This window comes from Schistocerca cancellata, chromosome 9 (assembly GCF_023864275.1).
Source record: "Schistocerca cancellata isolate TAMUIC-IGC-003103 chromosome 9, iqSchCanc2.1, whole genome shotgun sequence".
NCBI lineage: Eukaryota > Metazoa > Arthropoda > Insecta > Orthoptera > Acrididae > Schistocerca > Schistocerca cancellata.
In genome coordinates, this window is record NC_064634.1 from 47,803,267 (window position 1) to 47,830,221 (window position 26,955).

Genomic DNA, 26,955 nt, shown 5'->3' on the forward strand with positions numbered 1-26,955 from the left:
AATCATTGCCTCACAGTTGCTACTTTATGTCAGTGTGCATTGTCGTGAAAATACAATCATCTGTCGTTCAAAATGGTTCAAATGGCTCTGAGCACTATGGGACTTAACTTCTGAGGTCATCAGTCCCCTAGAACTTAGAACTACCTAAACCTATCTAACCTAAGGACATCACACACATCCATGCCCGAGGAAGGATTCGAACCTGCGACAGTAGTGGTCGCGCGGTTCCAGACTGAAGCGCCTAAAACCGCTCGGCCACTCCAGCCGGCTCAATCATTTGTCGTCTCCGAACCGTTTCTCTACTGTAGGCACTACAAAAAGCTGGAAAGTGCGTTCATATACTATCACATTTATCGTTTTCTTAAGCACAATAAGAGGATGCCATCCCAGCTACGAAAAACACTCCCATACTGTAACACAGCCTCCTCCGTACTTCACTTTTGGCTCTACACATGCTGGCATGAAATCTTCCGCAGGCATTCACCAAACCCAAACCCTTTCATCCCACACAGTATAGCACAATTCATCATTCCAAATGACTCGTTTCTAGTCTGGTGCTGCCTTTTACAGCGAAGCGTCGGTTAGCAGTGAATACAGAAATTTGTGGCTTTTCTCATCCATTGTAACCCATTCCTTTGAACTTTTACGCACAGTTATTATGCTAGCTGGAATGCATTTTGGAACTCACGATTGATTTCTCCCGCTGATTTCATGTGATTTTTACGACCACCTTTGGCTTTGCTTGACGGTCCCTGTCCGTGTCGGGCCACGGTTTAGCTGTGCTCGTTCCTTCACGCTTCCAATTGACAATCACATCTCCAACAGCCGACTTGTGCATCTTTAGAAGGGTTGAAATGTGTCGGATTTGTTATTCGTGTGACCTCCAATGACTACTCCACGTCAAAGTCACTGAGGTCTCCTGAGCGAGCCATTCTGCTGTAACTGCTCCTCAGCTGACAACACAGTGTTCCGTGCCTCCTGTATTTGCGGGTTCGCCTCTCGTGACATCTAGTGCTCGTTGTGCAGTGCGTATGGCTGCCCGAATACGTATGATAACGTCACACAGTGTACATTGGCCGCGTTGAAAGCAACGTAGCTGAAGCCATGGGCCGGCCGGGTTGGCCGAGCGGTTCTAGGCGCTACAGTCTGGAACCGCGCGACCGCTACGGTCGCAGGTTTGAATCCTGCCTCGGACATGGATGTGTGTGATGTCCTTAGGTTAGTTAGGTTGAAGCAGTTCTACGTTCTAGGGGGCTGATGACCTCAGAAGTTAAGTCCCATAGTGCTCAGAGCCATTTGAACCATTTTGAAGCCATGGTCACATAAAGACTTTAGACTGAAAATTGCTAGTGTCACAATTGTTACACAATTATCTGCTTCATTCTTACGAGACAAGCCACTCGCTACGAGGGTAAACCATATATGCACCATATGATTTTTTAAAAAGACCTCCACAGCCGGCCGCGGTGGTCTAGCGGTTCTAGGCGCTCAGTCCGGAACCGCGCGACTGCTACGGTCGCAGGTTCGAATCCTGCCTCGGGCATGGATGTGTGTGATGTCCTTAGGTTAGTTAGGTTTAAGTAGTTCTAAGTTCTAGGGGACTGATGAGCACAGATGTTAAGTCCCATAGTGCTCAGAGCCATTTGAACCATTTTGAAGACCTCCACATTTTAAAATGATTTGACATTCAGCTCTCTGCACAGATAAAGTGGTCTTTCTTCCGTGGTTGCTTTCTCTCTGGTGGAGTGGATAAGAAAAGAATATTGCTTCTTCCCAAAACTTGTCTTAAAACTCCGTCCGAACAGGCCTCGGATGGCCCAACGGTACCGACCGACCGCCGTGTCATCGTCACCCCACAGGCGTCACTGAGTGCGGAAAAGGAAGGGCATGTGGTCAGCACACCGCTCTCCCGGCCGTATGTCAGTTTACGAGACCCGGAGCCGCTACTTCTCAATCAAGTAGCTCCTCAGTTTGCCTCACAAGGGCTGAGTGCACCCCGCTTGCCAATAGCGCTCGGCAGACCGGATGGTCACCCATCCTAGTGCTAGCCCAGCCCGACGGCGCTTAACTTGGGTGATGTGACGAGAACCGGTGTCACCACTGCGGCAAGGCCGTTGGCACAAACAGGTCTTGACCCCACCTAATACTTCTGGATTTCCGCTCTTCCAGAATTCTGTCACTCCCTCCAAATCCTAGGACGCTTTGCGCTCTGCCTCATCATGAGTACCAGTCTACTTCCTGTAAGTATTACCGTCCCCCCTCCCCCAGTTCAGTCCTTAATGCACATTCAGTCTACCCCATGTTTTTTAATTCTTCTTTACGAGCCCGCCAATCACCAATGGTTTTTTTTCTGTTGGTTGAACCCGAAATGCCTCTTAGCTGCCCCGCTCCCATGTTCTTCTACAGATGCTACTACTTTCAACTTATATCCCGCATCGTAAGAATACTTTTTTTTATTTTTTCCATTTTTTTAGCCTCTAACAATAATATTGTACTGTTACTGATAGCAAAAATCACAATTAATAAATGTTCGCTGGTACCCTAGGCTGAAATTACGCATTATAGACTAGACAGTGTTCTGGCTGGCTGGTTCAAATGGCTCTGAGCACTATGGGACTCAACTGCTGAGGTCATTAGTCCCCTAGAACTTAGAACTAGTTAAACCTAACTAGCTTAAGGACATCACAAACATCCATGCCCGAGGCAGGATTCGAACCTGCGACCGTAGCGGTCTTGCGGTTCCAGGCTGCAGCGCCTTTAACCGCACGGCCACTTCGGCCGGCCACAGTGTTCTGGGTTTGTGAAGGCGGGGTGGGAGGGAGACGGTGTTAGCAAGTTTGTGAGTCCCCGCAACTCATGGTTCAAATGGCTCTGAGCACTATGGGACTTAACATCTATGGTCATCAGTCCCCTATAACTTAAAACTACTTAAACCTAACTAACCTAAGGACAGCACACAACACTCAGTCATCACGAGGCAGAGAAAATCCCTGGCCCCGCCGGGAATCGAACCCGGGAACCCGGGCGTGGGAAGCGAGAACGCTACCGCACGACCACGAGCTGCCCCCGCAACTCATGTTCGTCGCATCGGTGCACTACTGCTGCCAGTTGAATCCACTGTTGTCCGCGGCGTCGAATATATGGCCATTTTTAAGATTGGCGGGAACATTAAATCAAACCATGGACATTTTTATATTAATTTCGAATATAAGCCGCACCTGACATAAGACGCACCTTAATTTTTGAAGCAATTTTTCGAAGATAAACGTCCGTAAAATAAGGTACATTACCGGACGTGAGTCTCCTATCAAAACTTCGCCTAATAAGTCCCTTCTACAACCCCTAAAAGCCTGTAGAAGGAATTTTGTGAAACATTCTGAATACGTATCTCTGACTGAGAGCGGCCGTGTTTGCGCAGAGGACCCAATCCCCGCCCGCTGGGAGCAACGGAGAAACAAACAGTCGTTTCACTCAATTAATCTCATGATTCAGCTGAGAACTTTGCTTAACAATAACTATGCGCCTGCTGTGGTATGTGGAAGAGCTGCCTACTGACTCGGACCTGTTTCTCTTTATTTTCCAGGCCAGAGCGACTTCACGGACAGCGAAGCGCTGTACATCAGCCAGTTGGCAGAGTTCATCAACGATGTCAACGACACCAATACCAAGTGAGTACCTCTACATCTACATCTACATCTACATGATTACTCTGCAATTCACATTTAAGTGCTTGGCAGAGGGTTCATCGAACCACAATCATACTATCTCTCTACCATTCCACTCCCGAGCAGCGCGCGGGAAAAATGAACACCTAAACCTTTCTGTTCGAGCTCTGATTTCTCTTATTTTATTTTGATGATCATTCCTACCTATGTAGGTTGGGCTCAACAAAATATTTTCGCATTCGGAAGAGAAAGTTGGTGACTGAAATTTCGCAAATAGATCTCGCCGCGACGAGAAACGTCTTTGCTATAATGACTTCCATCCCAACTCGCGTATCATATCTGCCACACTCTCTCCCCTATTACGTGATAATACAAAACGAGCTGCACTTTTTTGCACCCTTTCGATGTCCTCCGTCAATCCCACCTGGTAAGGATCCCACACCGAGCAGCAATATTCTAACAGAGGACGAACGAGTGTAGTGTAAGCTGTTTCTTTAGTGGACTTGTTGCATCTGCTAAGTGTCCTGCCAATGAAACGCAACCTTTGGCTCCCCTTCCCCACAATATTATCTATGTGGTCTTTCCAACTGAAGTTGTTCGTAATTTTAACACCCAGGTACTTAGTTGAATTGACAGCCTTGAGAATTGTACTATTTATCGAGTAATCGAATTCCAACGGATTTCTTTTGGAACTCATGTAGATCACCTCACACTTTTCGTTATTTAGCGTCAACTGCCACCTGCCACACCATACAGCAATCTTTTCTAAATCGCTTTGCAACTGATACTGGTCTTCGGATGACCTTACTAGACGGTAAATTACAGCATCATCTGCGAATAACCTAAGAGAACTGCTCAGATTGTCACCCAGGTCATCAGGAACAGCAGACGTCCCAGGACGCTTCCCTGGGGAACACCTGATATCATTTCAGTTTTACTCGATGATTTGCCGTCTATTACTACGAACTGCGACCTTCCTGACAGGAAATCACGAATCCAGTCGCACAACTGAGACGATACCCCATAGGCCCGCAGCTTGATTAGAAGTCGCTTGTGAGGAACGGTGTCAAAAGCTTTCCGGAAATCTAGAAGTACTGAACAACTTGATATCCCCTGTCGATAGCGGCCATTAGTTCGTGCGAATAAAGAGCTAGCTGCGTTGCACAAGAACGATGTTTTCTGAAACCATGCTGATTACTTACCAGCAGATCGTTCCCTTCGAGGTGATTCATAATGTTTGAATACAGTATATGCTCCAAAACCCTACTGCAAACCGACGTCAATGATATAGGTCTGTAGTTCGATGGATTACTCCTACTACCCTTCTTAAACACTGGTGCGATCTGAGCAATTTTCCAATCTGTAGGTACAGATCTATCGGTGAGAGAGTAGTTGTATGTGATTGCTAAGTAGGGAGCTATTGTATCAGCGTAATCTGAAAGGAACCTAATCGGTATACAATCTGGACCTGAAGACTTGCCCGTATCATGCGATTTGAGTTGCTTCGCAACCCCTAAGGTATCTACTTCTAAGAAACTCATGCTAGCAGCTGTTCGTGTTTCAAATTCTGGAATATTCCATTTGTCTTCCCTTGTGAAGGAATTTCTCGTTACATGGCTGCATTTACGTTGCGTACGGCCAAATTTTGCTGTTTTTTGCAGCATAATTATTGACAACAAAATATTAGCTCTAGTAGAAAATCTTTTTTGAAAAAGTGGAGGATGGTAACATGAAACACAAATTTAAACGAAAACGAGTTTTTATGGAGGTATTCGTCTGCTGTGTAGCCCTAGGTACAAGGGAAACGAGGACGATACACTGTAAACAAAATAAATTTTACAGATGTGTTGTTACGTAATAATGCTGACGATTAGATTGGTAGATCGAGAAATTAATGCAGAGGTAGTGCATCAGACTGGGGAGAAAAATAACTTTATTGCAGGAAGAAGGGATCTTCTGTTAGGACAAATACTGAGTTATCTAGGAATGGTTAATTTAATAACAGAGCGAGTCGTGATCGAAAGATTGTAGAGTGAGACGAAGTCGAACAAAATAGAGGCTTCAAAAAGTAACTTAATAAACGTCGTCTCACGGCAAAACAAGAGGGAAGCATTCTCAGAAGAGACTACAACGTATCACAGTATGCAAGTGAAACAGCGCGGCTACTGGAACGTACTCCGAAGTTGATGTACGTAGACCGTGTGATTCTAGTGGGTAAGGCGTCTAAACTGGCATTGTGTAACCCTGCTCTGTTTTGGGAAAAGAAGGTAGTTTTAACTAGGCAACACGAGAAATAAAAGAAGGTGAACAAGACAGGCGGAAATACATCGCTCACTCTGTTGTAATTTCAGCATAATCCTGTTGCCATTGTGTAATCAACAATATTTTATAAAAGAAAACATGGTTCATTGTTGGCTGTAGTGTAAACGTTCTTTATTTATATCATCTGTACCTATGTTGTTGTTGTGGTCTTCAATCCTGAGACTGGTTTGATGCAGCTCTCCATGCTACTCTATCCTGTGCAAGCTTCTTCATCTCCCAGTACCTACTGCAACCTACATCCTTCTGAATCTGCTTAGTGTATTCATCTCTTGGTCTCCCTCTACGATTTTTACCCTCCACACTGCCCTCCAATGCTAAATTTGTGACCCCTTGATGCCTCAAAACATGTCCTACCAACAGATCCCTTCTTCTAGTCAAGTTGTGCCACAAACTTCTCTTCTCCCCAATCCTATTCAATACCTCCTCATTAGTTATGTGATCTACCCATCTAATCTTCAGCATTCTTCTGTAGCACCACATTTCGAAAGCTTCTATTCTCTTCTTGTCCAAACTATTTACCGTCCATGTTTCACTTCCATACATGGCTACACTCCATACAAATACTTTCAGAAATGACTTCCTGACACTTAAATCTATACTCGATGTTAACAAATTTCTCTTCTTCAGAAACGCTTTCCTTGCCATTGCCAGTCTACATTTTATATCCTCTCTACTTCGACCATCATCAGTTATTTTGCTCCCCAAATAGCAAAACTCCTTTACTACTTTAAGTGTTTTATTTCCTAATCTAATACCCTCAACATCACCCGACTTGATTCGACTACATTCCATTATCCTCGTTTTGCTTTTGTTGATGTTCATCTTATATCCTCCCTTCAAGACACCATCCATTCCGTTCAACTGCTCTTCCAAGTCCTTTGCTGTCTCTGACAGAATTACAATGTCATCTGTACCTATAATGTGTTCAATATTAAATATTATTGAACACTCTGTACCTATAGTGTGTTCAATAATATTTTATAAAAACAACATGATCTGTTGTAGGCTGTAATGTAAACTTCCTTTAAATCGTGTAATTACCTAATTCCTAATACCTTTGTTTTTTTATGACAGATCTGATCTCACACGAACCAGAGTGATAAGCGTCGTAGAAAAATGCAAACCAAGAGAACTGATCTGGAGAAAAGTTAACGCATTTGTCACGAGAAATAACATGACTTTTTAAGCTGCCAAACGAACTTGAACTAATCCTCGAAGCTTTGTGACGCGTCACTACCGAATAATGGCGAAATACAGAACAGCCCTTCATAAAAGTGGTTGGGATTCTGTTGCTGACCGCCTCGTTATCAACGCAGCAGTACTGAAATGTATCCCTCAGAGTCCGATATAGAAAGAGTTCGGCCGGCCGCTGTGGTCGAGCGGTTCTAGGCGCTTCAGTGCGGAATCGCGCGACAGCTACGGTCGGTCGCAGGTTCGAATCCTACCTCGGGCATAGATGTGTGTGATGTCCTTAGGTTATTTAGGTTTAAGTAGTTCTAAGTTCTAGGGGACTGATGACCTCAGATGTTAAATCCCATAGTGCTCAGAGCCATTTGAACCATTTTTATAAAGAGTTCAGAGAGTACCAGGCGACTGACTGTAACACCTTCAGCGGCTTCAATCTTTAACAACATGGTGAAATCCCAGCAGTGCGCTTTTACGCCACACATAGGTCACGCAGAAAAATTACCGTTGTTAAAGTCAGGAATTTTCATCACTCTTGTGCTTAATTGCAATACCATGTTAGCAAGATCGAGAGCATCTTTTGTTTTCCGTCCGATCACCTAAGAAGCGTATCGCCTGAGTTTTACCATATACAGGGTGATTCAAAAAGAATACCACAACTTTAAAAATGTGTATTTAATGAAAGTAACATAATATAACCTTCTGTTATACATCATTACAAAGAGTATTTAAAAAGGTTTTTTTTTTCACTCAAAAACAAGTTCAGAGATGTTCAATATGGCCCCCTCCAGACACTCGAGCAATATCAACCCGATACTCCAACTCGTTCCACACTATCTGTAGCATATCAGGCGTAACAGTTCGGATAGCTGCTGTTGTTTCTCGTTTCAAATCATCAATGGTGGCTGGGAGAGGTGGCCGAAACACCATATCCTTAACAACTGTTGTCGATTCACTTCTGCCGTACTCAATAACATCTTAGCATCAACTGACGCTGACGCCTAGTCAACAGCGCCTCAAGCGAACAAATGTACAACTAAATGAAACTTTATAGCTCCCTTAATTCGCCGACAGATAGTGCTTAGCTCTGCCTTTTGTCGTTGCAGAGTTTTAAATTCCTAAAGTTGTGGTATTCTTTTTGAATCACCCTGTATTATTTCCTTCTGTTTAAAAGTAAAATGACATTCAGAGCTATCGTCTCTTTTTACGTCTTTACTGCAACTGCTCGCATCACTGCAGGTTAGTTGGATCACTTGCCTGGCCAGTGTTGTCCAAGTTAAATGCCCCGGTAAGGCTGCCGCCCCGTATTATCGCTGCCGGTATTACACTATCAAATTTCTTTGTCAAATATCTTTGTCAAAGATATTTGATGGTGTAATAGGAACTTTGTCAAATGTCGTCCAATATTTGATCAAATCTAGGGCCTCGCTGTAGATTTGATCAAAGAAATCGCTTGTCTTCTGTTCACTGCAATGTGACATGTTACCACATGGAGCGCTAGCATCGCTGCAGTGTTCTGTCGTCTGTAGTGTTTTTATAAGCATTGCCGGTAAATACAATTGGTGTGTGCCGACAACTACAAAATTAAGAGATGTACGAAGCTGATGAGGCGCTTTACAACGTGTGGCACCCTGAATACAAAAATAGACTAAGAGAATTGGAGACCTGACCTGACCTGACCTAACCTAACCTAACATAACACTCTCCTGTAGCAAGGAATCGGAGTGTTACAGTGAGCCTGTCTTCTGAAGATGTAGCAGTTCTTAAGTGAATATTGTGCTTTGTGATATGAGGATACACTTCACTGAGTACATACAGAAATGTATGCTCATCCATTCGTAAGTAATTGATGTATGACTTGACGTCTTCCACTGTAAACTCACGTAACAAGTTTTGTTGAATGCTGAATGCTTTTATCGTGTCGTCGCAAAAACCACGGCTTCACCCAGATTAGATTAGTTTTTCGTTCCATAGATCCGTGCTGAGGAGATCCTCGTGGATGTGGAACATGTCAATTTTTTAAGCTGAAATAACAATACTAATAGTATGAATAAATACAATACATCATTTGTTTGTATTAAAAATTTCGTCAATGGAGTAGAAGGAGTTGGCCACTAGTAAGTCTTTCAGGCTCCTTTTAAACTGATCTTTATTTGTAACTAAATTTTTTATGTTTGCTGGCAAATTATTGAAGATGAGTGTTCCTGAGTACTGGACCCCTTTTTGAACTAAAGTAAGTGCTTTTAAGTCCTTGTGCAGATCATTTTTGTTCCTGGTATTGTATGTATGAACTGAGTTGCTTGTTGGAAAAAGAGATATATTGTTTAGGACAAATTTCATTAAGGAGTAAATATACTGAGAGGCAGTAGTTAGTATATCCAGTTCTTTGAAGAGGTTTCTGCAAGACGTCCGTGAATTTACTCCACAAATAATACATATTACACGCTTTTGGACTCTGAAAACTTTAGTTTGACTTGAAGATTTACCCCAAAATATTATACCATATGACATTATGGAATGAAAGTAGGCAAAGTGTGCAAGCTTTTTCATTTTTATGTTGCCTGTGTTTGCTAACACTCGAATTGCAAATACAGATTTGTTAAGGCCTTTCTGCAGTTCTGTGGTGTGCTCCTCCCAGCTGAATGTATTATCAAGTTGTAATCACAGGAATTTAAGGCTGTCGACCACGTATGTATGGTTCCTTTCTTTTCCCCCACTTCTTTTCCGCATGTGCACACAATGAAATTGCGGTACGTGCAACGGCTGCGGTTAATAACAAGTTGTTGTCAGCCATCTTGAACTTTGACGAAAAATTTGATGACAGTGTAATACCCCTTCTAGCGCTACGTCAAAGATCTTTGTCAAATATATTTGACGGAATATTTGATCAAATCTTTGATCAAATCTTGGACAAAGAAATTTGATAGTGTAATACCGGCCTTAGTCAGTGGACGCGTAACGTACAGCATAAAACGTATCCTCATTATCTTACTTCTCTGTACTCGAGAGAGGTTAGCTTCCGCTCCACGTGAAACGAAATCCAATGCGGTTCCAGCAGACGCGAAAGAATACGTAGTGTAATGTTTACATGAAATTTATTCTTACGATGAACGGAGTACAGGGTCCGTGTAATGTCGCACGCACTCTTGTGCCGTGTCTGCTTGTCCACGAACCGCTCCAACGCATTGTCAACAACGTTTAACGGTCAGCCATTTCTGCCACTTCCTGGCGGCGCACGGAGGTGGACACGCTCCGCTTAGCTGGCTAATTTCCTGGCCTCCAAATTAGCCCCCGCAATCGACCCCATGTCTCGTCGCTGGCTGGGGTCTTCTCTGTGGTACTGCACCTCAAAAACATTTTGTGTCTGCACGATTCCCAGAGTTCCTGTAACACAGAATGTAGGATAAGTAGCAAGTTGGAAACAAGACGTTATTAGCTCCCCAGAGAGCAGCTATCTGGATGGTGTAACCTCCCCCTCACTTACCGACCTTAATGACAGCGAAAAATTAAACCGCGTGTACCTAATGGAAATTTGGGAAAAAGCAATCGTCACCGAAGTTAATCTGTCGGTAATGAGGGAGGAAAGGGTTACATTTCAATGAAAGGAAAAATACAAAATAAACTGGTGGGAATTAATTTTGAAAAGGGGTAAAGTTAATAAAGAAAGTAAATGTGCGGCCGTTACGTTAACAATCAACTTGCGGTAATTAGATATTTGAGATTTGGGGGAAATTACGGTCGCCAGTCCTATGGACAATTACTATAGTAACTGAAAAAGAAAGGTTATTACACATATAATTAGCACTAGAAGCGTGGCAACTGAAGGTTGACACGTGTAGTGTGAAAACTGAAAGTTTGTCAGAAGTAATAAATTTCGCTACACTCTGACTTAATTTAGCAAAAGAATTAATAAAACTGGAAACTTAAAAGTTAATTTAGTGACTGAAGTTAATAGTGAGCTTTCTTTCTGAAGCACATCGAAATTCAGTAAGATACGGTTAGTCTTGGACTACCTCAACAATCATTTCAAAAGCTACTTGAATCTACGCAACTTAGAAATAACAGATTTAACTTTGATCTTGAATTAAATGATTCTGAAAAATTAACAATAGTAAAATTTAGTACTTACCAAGCTGAGCTGCAGTCACAGGTAAGCTAAAATATGCTAACAAAACTCGCACTTTGAATTTGTGCTTGTGTAATCTAAATATTGTAGCCAGCTATGAATACTTCAACTGAACTTTGAAATTAAAGCAGTGAAATCGAATTATATTACTTTAATGCTGGCGTTTGAATTTCAACGACACTCGGGTTCATTTCGGAAAAGAAAGGGACCCTGCTTGGCAATGCAAATGGGACAATGAGCAACAAAGGTTCATGCTAAGATGCTGTAATTTTGTGATGCAACAATTTTAAAAGTTTGAAAAGCTGAGGTCTGCCATACAGTTCTAAAACTTTACGTGCTTCCAGTCTTCCTTGTTGGCTGATTGAGGGTTTGAAGCCGTCGATCGGGGAGGTGGCGACAGTCACTCATTGTCGGCCGTCGCTGTTGCAGAAGCTGGATGTTGGCGCGCCTTCTTCTCGACACAGTCTCCAGCCGAAACGGGCTCTTGATGTGCGCCAGCTAATGCTTCCCGTCCGCGACACCGTGTCAGAAACTATCATAGCAAGTCGAGCGCAATTACATGCTGCCAAACCCCGAAAGCGCGGCAACTCGCGGGAGCGTCACACAACACACCTGCTCCACTGCACCACTCCAGCCAGACTCTCCTCTGCCCGCGCTCCACGCTGCAGAGTTAACACTACCAAAGATCCTAAACACTTTTGTTCTCCACACGACCTATCGATGTATTCGTTCGATAGCATAGTTTTCCCTAGGCCAGACCCAGCGTAAAAATACAAATAATATTCGCAAAACAAATCAACATAAATGCATAAATATATATATATATATATATATATATATATATATATATATATATATATACAAACAGTAAAACAATTACAATATGTAAAGACACAGAAATGTCATATCTTCCGGTAACAAAATAAGGGAAAAAAATTATAGTGCAGCAGATGGAAATAGGAGGATATGCATTTCCGGCGTTACAATGGGACGATCTTAATACACATCAAAAGGTTTATAAGCTCCTTCCGAATACTAGTGAGCGGCACAAAATAACGTACATCAAGCCATCAGGTGAGTTAAGGGAGTAGACCAAGGTGACGTTCGATTTTGGAACCGATGTACATGTTTTTTTTCAGTAAAATAACAAACAAATTACAAAACTGACTTTCGACCTTTACTACAAACCCTTAAGATTGTACTATGTATGTTTTGAGAGGAAAACTTGCACCCAGAGGGCGCTATACAACATCGACGAAAGGCCTTCGTGGAGTGCGATAGCGGCTGGTGGAAGCTCTGAACGCCACAATTTTCAACCCAGAACAAAATTTCAAAAACTGCTATTGAACTGATGATATGTCAGACGTAATACGTAGGATTTTTTTAAGAAACGGTTTTTAACCAAATGGAGGCTCTCTGAAATAAGTCAATGTTCTCGACAAAAACGTGCACCAAAACTCGAAATTAAAATATATCACAAGAATCCTAAGTGCTACAGTACAAAAACCGCCGACTCACAATTTACAAAACAGTATAACTGCATGTATATTTCATGAGTTATATAGCTCCCACCTACTAGAAAAATGTTGATTTGAAAAAGAAAAAAAAAGTTTAAAGTTTCAATTCTTTTTAAATATTGAAACTGAGCAAAACTGTAACCGACATTGCCAGATCTGTGTAGTATACTTTTTTTTCCGATGTCGAAACGCTGTCATTTTGACGCAAGTATATCGATTAACTGGCTTCCGCTTGCTAACCAAAGCGTTTTTTGCACGACTGGTATTACTTTTCGTACCTTTTCCATCTGTAGAAATACCTTTGTTTGTAATTTGCAAGCATTCACGTTTTACTACGTATAGAAACAAGCGAAATGACAAGATAAGCAGACGCCAGACAAGCACGTGCTTTCAGGCTGTTTTCCATAAACGAATCATTTTACGAAGAGAAATTTTGTCGAGAACAGTATTTTAGCTGACTGTTCGAAACTACTAGGACCCCTATTCCGTTGATTACAATACTACGTCAGTTGCATTCGAGCTTTGGGATGCAACAGATCCCCATGCAGTAAATCGCGGTTTTAACATATTTTAAAATTTATGACAGACGTCATGCGAATGAATCCTAAAAATAGACTCTCTAAGGAACATTTTAAGACAATAAAAAAAGTAGGATGAAACAAATTTCTACGCTGGTCTACCCCTTAACATATTTTTTGACAGATCAGGCGTCATATCCTAATTCCTTTTGTTGTTTTAGTCTTTGGTGCGAAGAATGATTAGATGCATCTTTCGAAGCTAGTCTGTCCTGTACAAGCCTCTTCATCTCTAACTAACTTCTGCAACCTACATACATGTGAACATGCTACAGCAACCTAAATCTATTTGAACGTGATTACTTTGTTTATCCCTTGGTCTCCCTCTACACTTTGTAACCCCACACACTTTCCTCCAATACCAAACAGACTATCCCTGATGTCCTATCAACTGAAACGTTCCTTTCATCAAGCTCTGCCATAAATTTCGTTTTTCCTCAGTTCGATTCAGTACCTCCTCATTAGTTGTTCAGTCTATGCATCTAATCTTCAGCGTTCCTCTGTAGCACCGCGTTTCAAAAGCTTTTATTCTCTTCTTTTCCGTACTGCTCATCGTCCACGTTTCACTTGCATACAAGGCTACTCCCCAGATACGTTATGTTAACAAATTTTTTATCTTTTTTTGAGAAACGTTTTTTGTGCTGTTGCCAGTCTGCAGTTTTTATCATTTCTACTTCTGCCAACATCAATTATACAGGGCTATTACAAATGATTGAAGCGCTTTCATAAATTCACTGTAGCTACATTCATTGACATATGGTCACGACACACTACAGATACCTAGGAAAACTCATAAAGTTTTGTTCGACTGAAGCCGCACTTCAAGTTTCTGCCGCCAGAGCGCTCGAGAGCACAGTGAGACAAAATGGCGACAGGAGCCGAGAAAGCGTATGTCGTGCTCGAAATGCACTCACATCAGTCAGTCATAACAGTGCAACGACACTTCAGGACGAAGTTCAACAATGATCCACCAACTGCTAACTCCATTCGGCGATGGTATGCGCAGTTTAAAGCTTCTGGGTGCCTCTGTAAGGGGAAATCAACGGGTCGGCCTGCAGTGAGCGAAGAAACGGTTGAACGCGTGCGGGCAAGTTTCACGCGTAGCCCGCGGAAGTCGACGAATAAAGCAAGCAGGGAGCTAAACGTACCACAGCCGACGGTTTGGAAAATCTTATGGAAAAGGCTAAAGCAGAAGCCTTACCGTTTACAATTGCTACAAGCTCTGACACCCGATGACAAAATCAAACGCTTTGAATTTCGGCGCGGTTGCAACAGCTCATGGAAGAGGATGCGTTCAGTGCGAAACTGTGATGGAGCAACATTTTTTCTTAATCGTGAAGTGAACAGACACAATGTGCGAATCTGGGCGGTAGAGAATCCTCACGCATTCGTGCAGCAAATTCGCAATTCACCAAAAGTTAACGTGTTTTGTGCAATCTCACGGTTTAAAGTTAACGGCCCCTTTTTCTTCTGCGAAAAAACGTTACAGGACACGTGTATCTGGACATGCTGGAAAATTGGCTCATTCCACAACTGGAGACCGACAGCGCCGACTTCATCTTTCAACAGGATGGTGCTCCACCGCACTTCCATCATGATGTTCGGCATTTCTTAAACAGGAGATTGGAAAACCGATGGATCGGTCGTGGTGGAGATCTTGATCAGCAATTCATGTCATGGCCTCCACGCTCTCCCGACTTAACCCCATGCGATTTCTTCCTGTGGGGTTAAGTGAAAGATTCAGTGTTTAAACCTCCTATACCAAGAAACGTGCCAGAAATGCGAGCTCACATCAACGATGCTTTCGAACTCACTGATGGGGCCATGCTGCGCCGAGTGTGGGAGGAACTTGATTATCGGCTTGATGTCTGCCGAATCACTAAAGGGGCACATATCGAACATTTGCGAATGCCTAAAAAAAAACTTTTTGAGTTTTTGTATGTGTGTGCAAAGCATTGTGAAAATATCTCAAATAATAAAGTTATTGTAGAGCTGTGAAATCGCTTCAATCATTTGTAATAACCCTGTATTGCTGTCCAGATACTAATCTCATATACACTGTGGTGACAAAAGTTATGGAATGCCTCCTGATATGGTGTCGGACCTCCTTTTGCCCAATTTAGTGCCGTAACTCGACCTGGCATGGATTCAACGAGTCGTTGGGAGTCTCCTTCAGGAATATTGAGCCACGCTGCCTCTGTAGTCGTCCATAATTGCGAAAGTGTTCCCGGTGCAGGATGTTGTGCACGAACTGACCTGCCGGTTATAGCCCTTAAATGATCGGTGGGATTTATGTCGGGCGATCTGGGTGGCCAAACCATTCGCTCGAATTGTCCAGAATATTCTTTCAACCAGTCGCGAAGATCTGTGGCGCGGTGAGTCTGCGCACTGTCATCCATAAAAAATTCCATCGTTGTTGGGAACATCAAGTCCACGAATGGCTGAAAATGGACTCCAAGTACCCGAACTTCACCATTTCCAGTCTATGATCGGTTCAGTTGGACCAGAGCACCCAGCTTCAAATACATTCAACAAAATTCAGTCAATTTTACCTTTCAGTGACTCTCATTCAGCTGACGTTTGAAGGACAAACGCAAATTTTAGAATAAATTACCCAGACCACCAAAAGCAGAGAAAAGTGAAAACACACACATCACATTTGCAAGCCATCTCCTCATATAACAGAATCACTACATTACGGGGATAAAACCGCCAGTGAGCATTAATAATAATTCGTAGACAGCTTATGCCCACTTGCTAGAACCCAGAAACGTCCGCTATAGTAACTTTAAACGTAAGATACGCCACTTTTCTCGCTTGTACAAATTATATTTTGAGGTCATAACTTAAGCCTTCAATTTCCGGTAGCAGCAGTGACAATGCTAAACGAGCCACTTAACACAAACCAAAATATCCACTGCAGTAACTTTAAGCATAAGATACTTCACCCTTCTCACTTCAGCTAATTATTCTTTGAGGCTATAATTTAGCCTATAATTTCCGACAAAGTTTCTGCCTACTTGTGATTTTCAATAAAGCTGCGATTTCAGTCCATAGATTCCGAGCTGGATTCCGAGTGTGATGTTTTTCATCCTCAGGATTCCACAAACTCCTTTCTTGAACTGGATTTATCAGTTTCTCACAGTCCTTATTTCGTGCCTGAGGCCGTCGGCTTATTCTACCGAAGGAAACAAACGCATTTGAATTTCAAAGATTGTCGTCAGAAATCTGTACGTTCGGGCGATGAGATCGTCTGCCTTGCAGCCACACACGTTCTCTCACACTTATTTGAAACGCTCAGCCGTCTTCAGCCGTTGTTGGTCGTCGTCGAAATCCGTCGAAGTCGATGCCACTCAGTTGGGACCGATTCCATGTCCGCACCACATTATTTTGACTCGTGCGCACACGTCAAGTAACTTACCTGGTTGATAAGCCTTCTACGTGTAATGTGATGGCATGATGAATGTTCACTGCTGTTCCACGGACGTATCTGATGCTTACCTACAGATGCTTGATTTTCAATTAAAATTCTGCAGGTGTTCTGTCCGTAAGTGGTGATGATAACTGGGTAAACCGTGCGAGGTGGCGCAATGGTTAGCACACTGGACTCTCATTTGGGGGGACGACGGTTCAAACCCGCGTGCGGCCATCCTGATTTATGTTTTCCGCAATTTTCCTAAATCGCTTCAGACAAACAATCGCTTTGAAAGGGCACGGCCGGCTTCCTTGCCTTCATCTTCTTAAGTTGCCAATCCTAAGATTGATTTGCAGCAGCTCTCCATTCAGTGCGATTGTCGGCCAGCCTCTTCAATTCCGTGAAACTTCCGCATCCTAGGTCCTGCATTATCTGGCTTATGTACTTTCTTCTAGGTCTGCCTCTTGCCCTTTTGCCCTCCACAAGGCCTTCCGTTATAGTGTGGAGAAGACTTTCATGTCTCAGAATGTGTCCCATCCATATATCTCTCCTCTTCTTGACCGTCTTCCAAAGAACTGGAACTTCCTCCGCTCTCTGCAGGACTTCTTCATTTGTCATCCTGGCCGTCCATGGAATTTTTAACATCCTTCGCAGACACCACATTTCGAATCCTTCAATCCTTCTTCTTTCGTCCTCTCCAAGTGTCCAGGTTTCGCTGCCGTAGAGAAGCACACTCCCAACAAAGGTCTTTATTAACCGCTTCCTTAACGACAGACTTATCATATTTGATGTGAGGAGTCCTTTCCTTTTATAGAATGCAATCTTTGCCTGATTTATTCTACTTATTACATCTTTCCTACTACGACCATCTGATGTTATTCTGCTTCCCAAGTAGACAAAGTCTTGTATTTCTTTCAGCTTCTCTCCATTCAGCCTTATATTCGTAATTGCTTGATTATTTTGTTTGCTTGCAACTAAGATTTTTGTTTTTGACTTATTAATTTTCATGTTGTACCGTGTAGCAAGAGTGTTTTCCATTTCCTCCAACACTACTTGTAATTCTTCCTCATTTTCCGCTAGGACAGCAATGTCATCCGCAAAACGCAGCATATCAACTATTTTTCCCTGGATCCTGATTCCATTAGCTTGTCCTAACTTTTCTCTGACCTCGTCCATTGCTTTCTGTATGTACATATTAAAGAGGACAGGGGAGAGTGCACATCCCTGTCTCACACCCTGTTTAATTTTTGCTTGTTGTTGATGTTCCCCACATCTCACTATTGCCACCTCTTCTTTGTATATGTTCCATATCGTTCTCCTGTCCTTATACTTAGCTCCAGTTTCCCTCAATATCTGGAATAGCTTTTTCCATTCAACCTTATCAAAGGCTTTTTCGAGGTCAATAAATGCTATGTAGGTGTCCTTTCCTTTTTCCATTCTTTTTTCTATTATGAGCCTTAGGGCCATAATGGCTTCTCGCGAACCTCTCCCTCTTCTAAAGCCAAACTGGTCTTCTGTGAGCATGCATTCCACGTTCCCTTCAATTCTTCTGAGGAGGATGCCTATCCTTCCCTAATCGGATGACTTCGCTGTTTGGTCCCCTCCCTCAAATCAATCAACCAATCTAACTGGGTAACCGTGTGTACGTTTGCAAACAACGTAAGAGATGATGTTCCGATCGGCAGAAGAAAAGCCACAGTAGCAACATACCTGTACGACATTTAGCTGTCATGCAAAACTTTTCTTCATGTGTGTTCAATAGCAAGATACTCTGCATAGTGTTTTGTTTGTAATGCAGAACTGTCATCTTAAAAGATGCTCCATCTTTCCGTAGTTTAAAGTAAAAGAATATTGTTTTGAAATAGTGTGAGATGGGTGAAATAACGTGTATATTGTTGGTACGACTGCAGCTGGAGTGGGAGGACTGTTTGTTGCCTACACACCTAGTTGAGCCAGGCACTGCACAGAATTGGCGTTTGAACAAGGTTGTGTAATCTTGCCTTGTTGTTTCTTAAAAAGCACCAGTGAAAATTGTTATTCTCAGGTTAGCTAAAAAAAATTCGTGAAACAGGTTCAGTGTCAGGCAAGAAACGTACCAGACAGAGGTCAGTTTTAACGACGCAGTTCATTCGGGATATTAAAGCAGCAGTTACAACATCTCCGCTTAAATCTTTGCATAGATTAAGCCAGGAGAAAAACATTTCTCTTGGTTCAGCCCACAGTGCAGTGAGAAGAATACTGAGATGGTACCTTTACCGCATGCAGGTTTTCCATGAGCTTAGTTATGCTGATTATTTCAGACGGATTCACTACTGTCTTTGGTTCAACACCCTCATTAGAGGCAACATTGGCATTTTAGATCAAGTGTTTTAAACAGATGAAGCTTGGTTTCATCTCGGTGGGCATGTTAATAAACAAAACTATCGGGCCTGGGGTACTGACAACCCGCACACTTTCATTGAGCCTCCCTTATACCCAACAAAAAAATTTGCGTGTGGCGTGTGGTTTCAAAGCGACGAATAATAGGACGTCTTTTTTTAAACAACTGTGGAAGCTGCCGTCTACCAGAAACATTATCCGACAGTTCATAGCCTTACTGCAAGACGATGAGCGTAATTTCTGGTGGCAGCAGGGCGGTGCTACTTGCCATACAGCTCGCTCTACTATATTCTACAGGTTTTTTTTTCTGAAAGAATCATTTCGACAGGTTTGTGGCCACCACGATCCCCTGATCTCAGTAGTCCAGATTTCTGAAGGGCTGCTTAAAAGATATTGTTTACAGGAGCAATCCACATATGCTGCAGGGATAGAAGACAAACGCTACGAAAGCGACAGGTTAGAGCTAACAAGAGTAGCTATGAACATGGTCAAACGTGTCAAGTGCATAGAAATGTATGGACATTTTCAACACCTACTGTAATTTATAATACGATGTAAGTTTGCCCTTAAAATATCACTTGCAGTAAAAATTAAGTGGGCCTCTTTTAAATTGAACTCCCTGTATTTTGCTTGGTGAAAAAAAAAAAGATTCGGAGATTTGCATCTGCTCGCCAACTTTGCTTTTGTCTGTTGCTTAACCAGTGATGGGACAACCGACGTGTTTTAACAATCGATTGACTAGTCGATTGTTTTTTGTTCAGTCGGCTTTTTCATTCGAATGAAACAACCAAATGAAACTAGTCCATGCAGTCATGTCAGCTTTAGGAATGTTTTCATTCACTCTCCAGGTCTGAGTGGCTTTACTTAAAGTGAGGCAACCGACGACAAAAGTCTGACGGTTGCAGCAGTTATATGAATGTTTCCAATCAGTCTCCGGGCTTGAGTGATTTCATTTACCCATTTTCTCAGCGTGTTCGGTTATACATGAATCGTGACTAGAATTGCTAACCTTTCAGAGGCAAATAAAGAGAGGTCAATAAAAAAATTTATTTCTAAAACTGATGTACTTGGATAGATAAAAAAATATACTCACCAAGCGGCAGCAGGATAACACAATATAAAAAAAATTATACTTATGCAAGTTTCGGAGCCGCTGGCTTCTCCTTCCGGCAGAAGGGTTGAAAGCCACCGTCTCCGAAAGCTTGCATAAGTAGAGCCTTTTTTTACATGTGTGTTCTCATGCCGCCTCTTGATGAGTAGAGTTTTTATCTACCCAAATTACATTATACTGTCAAAAATTGATTATTTTCATCGTTATAAAAATGAAGTACGTATTTTTAAAATTCGTGTGTTTATTTACTTAAATACGAACTTTTTGCTCTCCTGGCTTAAATATGGATTTTTGGTTCGTTGTATAAGGTTAATAACTGGAGCTACATTATAAATTTACATTGAAACAAATCACCAATTACTCTTTTGTTCAAATTTATTGAAGTCCTATCTCACTCTTACCGCTCGTTTGCACCAATTAACGATAACTCTATTTCGAAATGGCTCAAATGGCTCTGAGCAGTATGGGACTTAACATCTAAGGCCATCAGTCCCCTAGAACTTAGAAGTACTTAAACCTAACTAACCTAAGGACATCACACACATCCATGCACGAGGCATGATTCGAACCTGCGACCGTAGCGGTCGCGTGGTTCCAGACTGAAGCGCCTAGAACCGCTCGGCCACAGCAGCCGGCTTCTATTTCAAGAAACGGTGATGTGATGTCGAGAGAAACTATTTAAGACGCAATTTGTTTTTAATTGTTTAGTTACTTAAATCACTGGCTTTTTAAGCTTTACTGGACGGATGTAATTTGTTTTGCGAGAAATATTCATTAATTTTCTTTAAATCTCCTTAATTAATATAGTTTCAGAATATGGAGCATCCTTGCAGAAACGGTATACCGCATTGAATTTATCTGTAGGATCACTTTTTATCATATGATGTGATTTATTCCACTCCCATGTCACTGAGCGTTTCGGCGTTTTGATGCAGACACCAAGTTCACTACGAGGTGCATTCAAGTTCTAAGGCCTCCGATTTGTTTTCTAATTAACTACTCACCCGAAATCGATGAAACTGGCGTTACTTCTCGACGTAATCGCCCTGCAGACGTACACATTTTTCACAACACTGACGCCATGATTCCATGGCAGCGGCGAAGGCTTCTTTAGGAGTCTGTTTTGACCACTGGAAAATCGCTGAGGCAATAGCATCACGGCTGGTGAATGTGCGGCCACGGAGAGTGTCTTTCATTGTTGGAAAAAGCCAGAAGTCACTAGGAGCCAGGTCAGGTGAGTACGGAGCATGAGGAATCACTTCAAAGTTGTTATCACGAAGAAACTGTTGCGTAACGTTAGCTCGATGTGCGGGTGCGTTGTCTTGGTGAAACAGCACACGCGCAGCTCTTCCCGGACGTTTTTGTTGCAGTGCAGGAAGGAATTTGTTCTTCAAAACATTTTCGTAGGATGCACCTGTTACTGTAGTGCCCTTTGGAACGCAATGGGTAAGGATTACGGCCTCGCTGTCCCAGAACATGGACACCATCATTTTTTCAGCACTGGCGGTTACCCGAAATTTTTTTGGTGGCGGTGAATCTGTGCGCTTCCATTGAGCTGACTGGCGCTTTGTTTCTGGATTGAAAAATGGCATCCACGTCTCATCCATTGTCACAACCGATGAAAAGAAAGTCCCATTCATGCTGTCGTTGCGCGTCAACATTGCTTGGCAACGTGCCACACGGGCAGCCATGTGGTCGTCCGTCAGCATTCGTGGCACCCACCTGGATCACACTTTTCGCATTTTCAGGTCGTCATGCAGGATTGTGTGCACAGAAGCCACAGAAATGCCAACTCTGGAGGCGATCTGTTCAACAGTCATTCGGCGATCCCCAAAACAATTCTCGCCACTTTTTCGATCATGTCGTCAAACCGGCTTGTGCGAGCCCGAGGTTGTTTCGGTTTGTTGTCACACAATGTTCTGCCTTCATTAAACTGTCGCACCCACGAACGCACTTTTGACACATCCATAACTCCATCACCACATGTCTCCTTGAACTGTCGATGAATTTCAATTGGTTTCACACCACGCAAATTCAGAAAACGAATGATTGCACGCTGTTCAAGTAAGCAAAACGTCGCCATTTTAAGTATTTAAAACAGTTATTATTCTCGCCGCTGGCGGTAAAATTCCATCCGCCGTACGGTGCTACCATCTCTGGGACGTATTGACAATGAACGCGGCCTCATTTTAAAACAATGCGCATGTTTCTATCTCTTTCCAGTCCGGAGAAAAAAAATCGGAGGCCTTAGAACTTGAATGCACCTCGTATTAAGTAAACACCTATTCACAAACACGGACGAAAAATTGAACTAAAAGCTACTTACTCACACTCGAAAAAAAAAGAGATATTGTATCTGCTATAACACTGACGACAGGCGATAACAGTACGCTGTCAACAATAATGATTTAACAATGTCAAAACTATCGAATGTTTCAGCTCCCAACTGAATGGGCCGGATCGTGTCGACTGTTTTAATTCGGTTGCTTCGACAGACTGATGTCGCTCGAAAGAACTATTAAAAACCTAAAACTACAACCGAATGAGTCGATTGTTTTCTAACAATCGTATGATTCAATTATTTTTATTCTGTTGTTCCCATCACTATACTTGGCATCAGAGCCGGCCGAGCGGCTCTAGGCGCTACAGTCTGGAACCGCGCGACCACTACGGTCGCAGGTTCGAATCCATCCTCGGGCATGGATGTGTGTGACGTCCTTAGGTTAGTTAGGTTTAAGTAGTTCTAAGTTCTAGGGGACTGATGACCTCAGCAGTTAAGTCCCATAGTGCTCAGAGCCATTTGAACCATTTGGCGTCATAGTCACTACGTTGACATGCAACACATCTTCTGACAGACGAAAACCGAATTTCCGAAACCGTTCTTCGCTGTCGTGTTTACTTGTTAAAAGTCTGAAGCGGATTCGCTAGCCCAGTTTAATATAGCGCCTGGAAAACGGCTGTTACAGTTTACGGTTTAGTCAGCATAACTACTATTTGTCTTTACTTCGATGAGATATAATCGGCGTCTACTTATCCTTCACTGTACGACAAGCCACTCCGTCCATACTACTCAAAAATTTTTAAAACCAAGACGAAATATGACAGCCCAAGTACGTGCGTTTACATGGGAGCGAAAATCAATTGCGGAATTGGAAAACCGGTGGTAACCAGGAGCGGATTATACACTACTGGCCATTAAAATTGCTACACCACGAAGATGACGTGCTACAGACGCTAAATTTAAGCGACAGGAAGAAGATGCTGTGATGAACGGTAGACCGTTCGCCCGGTTCAAGTCTTTCGATTTGACGCCACTTCGCCGACTTGCGCGGTGATGGGGATGAAATGATGATGATTAGCACAACACAACACCCAGTCCCTGAGCAGAGAAAATCTCCGACCCAGCCGGGAATCGAACCCAGACCCTTTGGATTGACAGTCTGTCGCGCTGACCACTCAGCTACCGGGGGCGGACGATGCTGTGATATGCAAATGATTAGCTTTTCATAGCATTCACACACGGTTGGCGCCGGTGGCGACACCTACAACGTGCTGACATGAGGAAGATTTCCAACAGATTTCTCATACACAAACAGCGGTTGACCGGTGTTGCCTGGTGAAACGTTGTTGTGATGCCTCGTGTAAGGAGGAGAAATGCGTACCATCACGTTCCCGCCTTTGATAAAGGTCGGATTGCAGCCTATCGCGATTGCGATTTATCGTATCGCGACATTGCTGCTTGCGTTGGTCGAGATCCGATGACTGTTAGTAGAATATGGAATCGGCAGGTTCAGGAGGGTAATACGGAACGTCGTGCTGGATCCCAACGGCCTCGTATCACTAGCAGTCGAGATGACAGGCATCTTATCCGCATGGCTGTCACGGATCGTGCAGCCAGGTCTCGATCCCTGAGCCACCAGATGGGGACGTTTGCAAGACAACAACCATCTGCACGAATAGTTCGACGACGTTTGCAGCAGCATGGACTATCAGCTCGGAGACCGTGGCTGCGGTTACCCTTGACACTGCATCACAGACAGGAGCGCCTGCGATGGTGTACTCAACGACGAACCTGGGTGTACGAATGGCAAAACGTCATTTTTTCGGATGAATCCAGGTTCTGTTTACAGCATCATGATGGTCGCATCCGCGTTTGGCGACATCGCGGTGAACGCACGCTGGAAGCGTGTATTCGTCATCGCCATACTGGCGTATCACCCGGCGTGATGGTATGGGGTGCCATTGGTTACACGTCTCGGTCACCTCTTGTTCGCACTGACGGTACTTTGAACAGTGGACGTTACATTTCAGATGTGTTACGACCGTGGCTCTAACCTTCATTCGATCCCTGCGAGACCCTACATTTCAGCAGGATAATGCACGACCGGATGTTGCAGGTCCTGCACGGGCCTTTCTGGATACAGAAAATGTTCGATTGCCTGCCCTGGCCAGCGCATTCTCCAGATCTGTCACCAATTGAAAACGTCTGGTCAATGGTGGCCGAGCAACTGGCTCGTCACAATACGCCAGTCACTACACTTGATGAACTGTGGTATCGTGTTGAAGCTGCATGGGCAGCTGTAGCTGTACACGCCATCCAAGCTCTGTTTGACTCAATGCCCAGGCGTATCAAGGCCGTTATTACGGCCAGAGGTGGTTGTTCTGGGTACTGATTTCTCAGGATCTGTGCACCCAAATTGCGTGAAAATGTAATCACATGTCAGTTCTAGTATAATATATTTGTCCAATGAATACCCGTTTATCATCTGGAATTCTTCTTGTTGTAGCAATTTTAATGGCCATTAGTGCAGATGAGATGTAATCAGCGTCTACTTATCCTTCTCTGTACAAAAAACCACTCCGTCCATATTACTCGAAAAATTTTAAGAACAAGACGATATTTGACAGCCCAAGTACGTTTCAGACCGGTTGTGTTTACATGGGAGAGAAAATCGATTGCGGAATTGGAAAGCCGGTAAGCAGAAGCGGATTATAGAAACGATTTTAAAGCAGTGTTGGGAAATCGGTTTTGGGAGCCCCACGTAAACGGGGTGATTCTGTTGTTCCCGAGTGTTCCGGTCACTACGCTTGGCGTCAGAGTAGCGCACGAGGAATTTCCCGCGATGACCAGGCCCCCACAACCGCACGAGTGGTCGACTGTGAAGAGCGGACAAATTGAATACCTGGGCGGCGGCCATTAGAGTGGTAAACTGACGCGCGGAGTTCGAATGTTTATACATCGCTTTTGGTTATAAAATGCCTGCCCTTGAGATAGGTCACAAACATAATGCCTCATTTAAATACGTTACTACAATACACTTTTTAATTTATGAACAAACAGCAACTAGTCACTTTATGAATTTATCTTACGTACTACATGGAATCTGCCGTAGCAAAAAGTTATGTACTGGACCCCTAGCATTTTTCGTAGTTCATTTACGATAGATGTAAGCAAAATGCATCAAAATACTCGAAGATTTGCCCACTATATTAATGGATATTTTCTGACTCTACCTTGCTTTAGTTTTTATGATGAGAAGTGCGTTATATATGGCATAGCGCTTTGGCAACTCACGACCAAATTATCAAGTTTCAACCTAACCTAGACCATGAAAACACTACCGATCAGCCAACTTTCTTCAAAATGATCAGAACATATAAAAAGTTATTCTGTCGGTCGGAAATCTTGCCTTCTGACAACGTGTAACCATTTTTGTAACAGCTGTGGTTTTGAGAAAGGAAACCTGCAAATAGATGCACAGACATTATGCTAATATCGTGTTACAAAAATATTTATTAAGCAAGTGCACTGACATACAAAGCAACTTAAAATATCCACATACCTGTCAAACGTAATATTCGTTCCTGTCTCGAATATATTTGTGCAATTAATCGCTGCACAACTCTTCACCATTGTACTTCTTTTGATTGGAACATACAGACAGTAGAATTACGAGTAACAAATACTGTATGTACGCCCCAACAAATATACAACGTTGAATCAGGGTCTTCATAAACAACAATACTACACAACACATCAGACTACAACCACTATAATGGCGCCCAGCCGAAGGTTCAAATTATCCCGCGACTGCAGCGCCATCAGTGAGTCTAGTTCTTCGACCATAAATATAATAGACTGGCCCTGACGTCATTTTCGTGGCTCCAACATCTCTGGGCTGAAGTCACGTGAATGTTGGCAAAACATGGTTGTTTCGTGTTGCGCTTATGGCTGTACTCACCGTTTTGTCGGGGAAATGGCATTACATTTCACGTGTAAGTGTGTCTAAGATGGTGCAGATGCGTTTATTGAAATCTGCTGAAGTGACTTTTATATGTTTTTTACACTTGAAATAGAGTATCACGTAAATTAAAGTGTTGAAAGTGATGCCTGTAAAGTCAGACTGATATTACATTTTGGAAAGTATCTGTGATAATTTGGTTACAGAAGTAAGTATAACCGTTTCTCGTTGCTACTCATAGGTTCCGTAAGGATGAAAACCGAAGGCAGCTTTGGATACAGGCCCTGAAACGGAAAACCTTTAAGCCGTTTGCACATACGCGCCTTTGCTCGAAGCACTTCACGGAGAAGTGTTTTGATAGGTTAGTTATTTTTTACAATGTATATCTATAATTTGTATTTACAGTGTCTGTCATTTT

The 26,955-nt window shown here is 42.9% G+C and overlaps 1 protein-coding gene across 1 annotated transcript in view; it reads left to right on the plus strand.

The window, feature by feature from the left end:
• Positions 1-26,955, plus strand: part of LOC126101175 (myelin regulatory factor) — a 371,876-nt gene that overhangs the window by 220,072 nt on the left and 124,849 nt on the right. Inside the window, exon 2 of the mRNA XM_049911873.1 lies at positions 3,584-3,668. Coding sequence (XP_049767830.1) covers positions 3,584-3,668 — 85 coding nt within the window. The remainder of the gene's footprint in view (positions 1-3,583; positions 3,669-26,955) is intronic.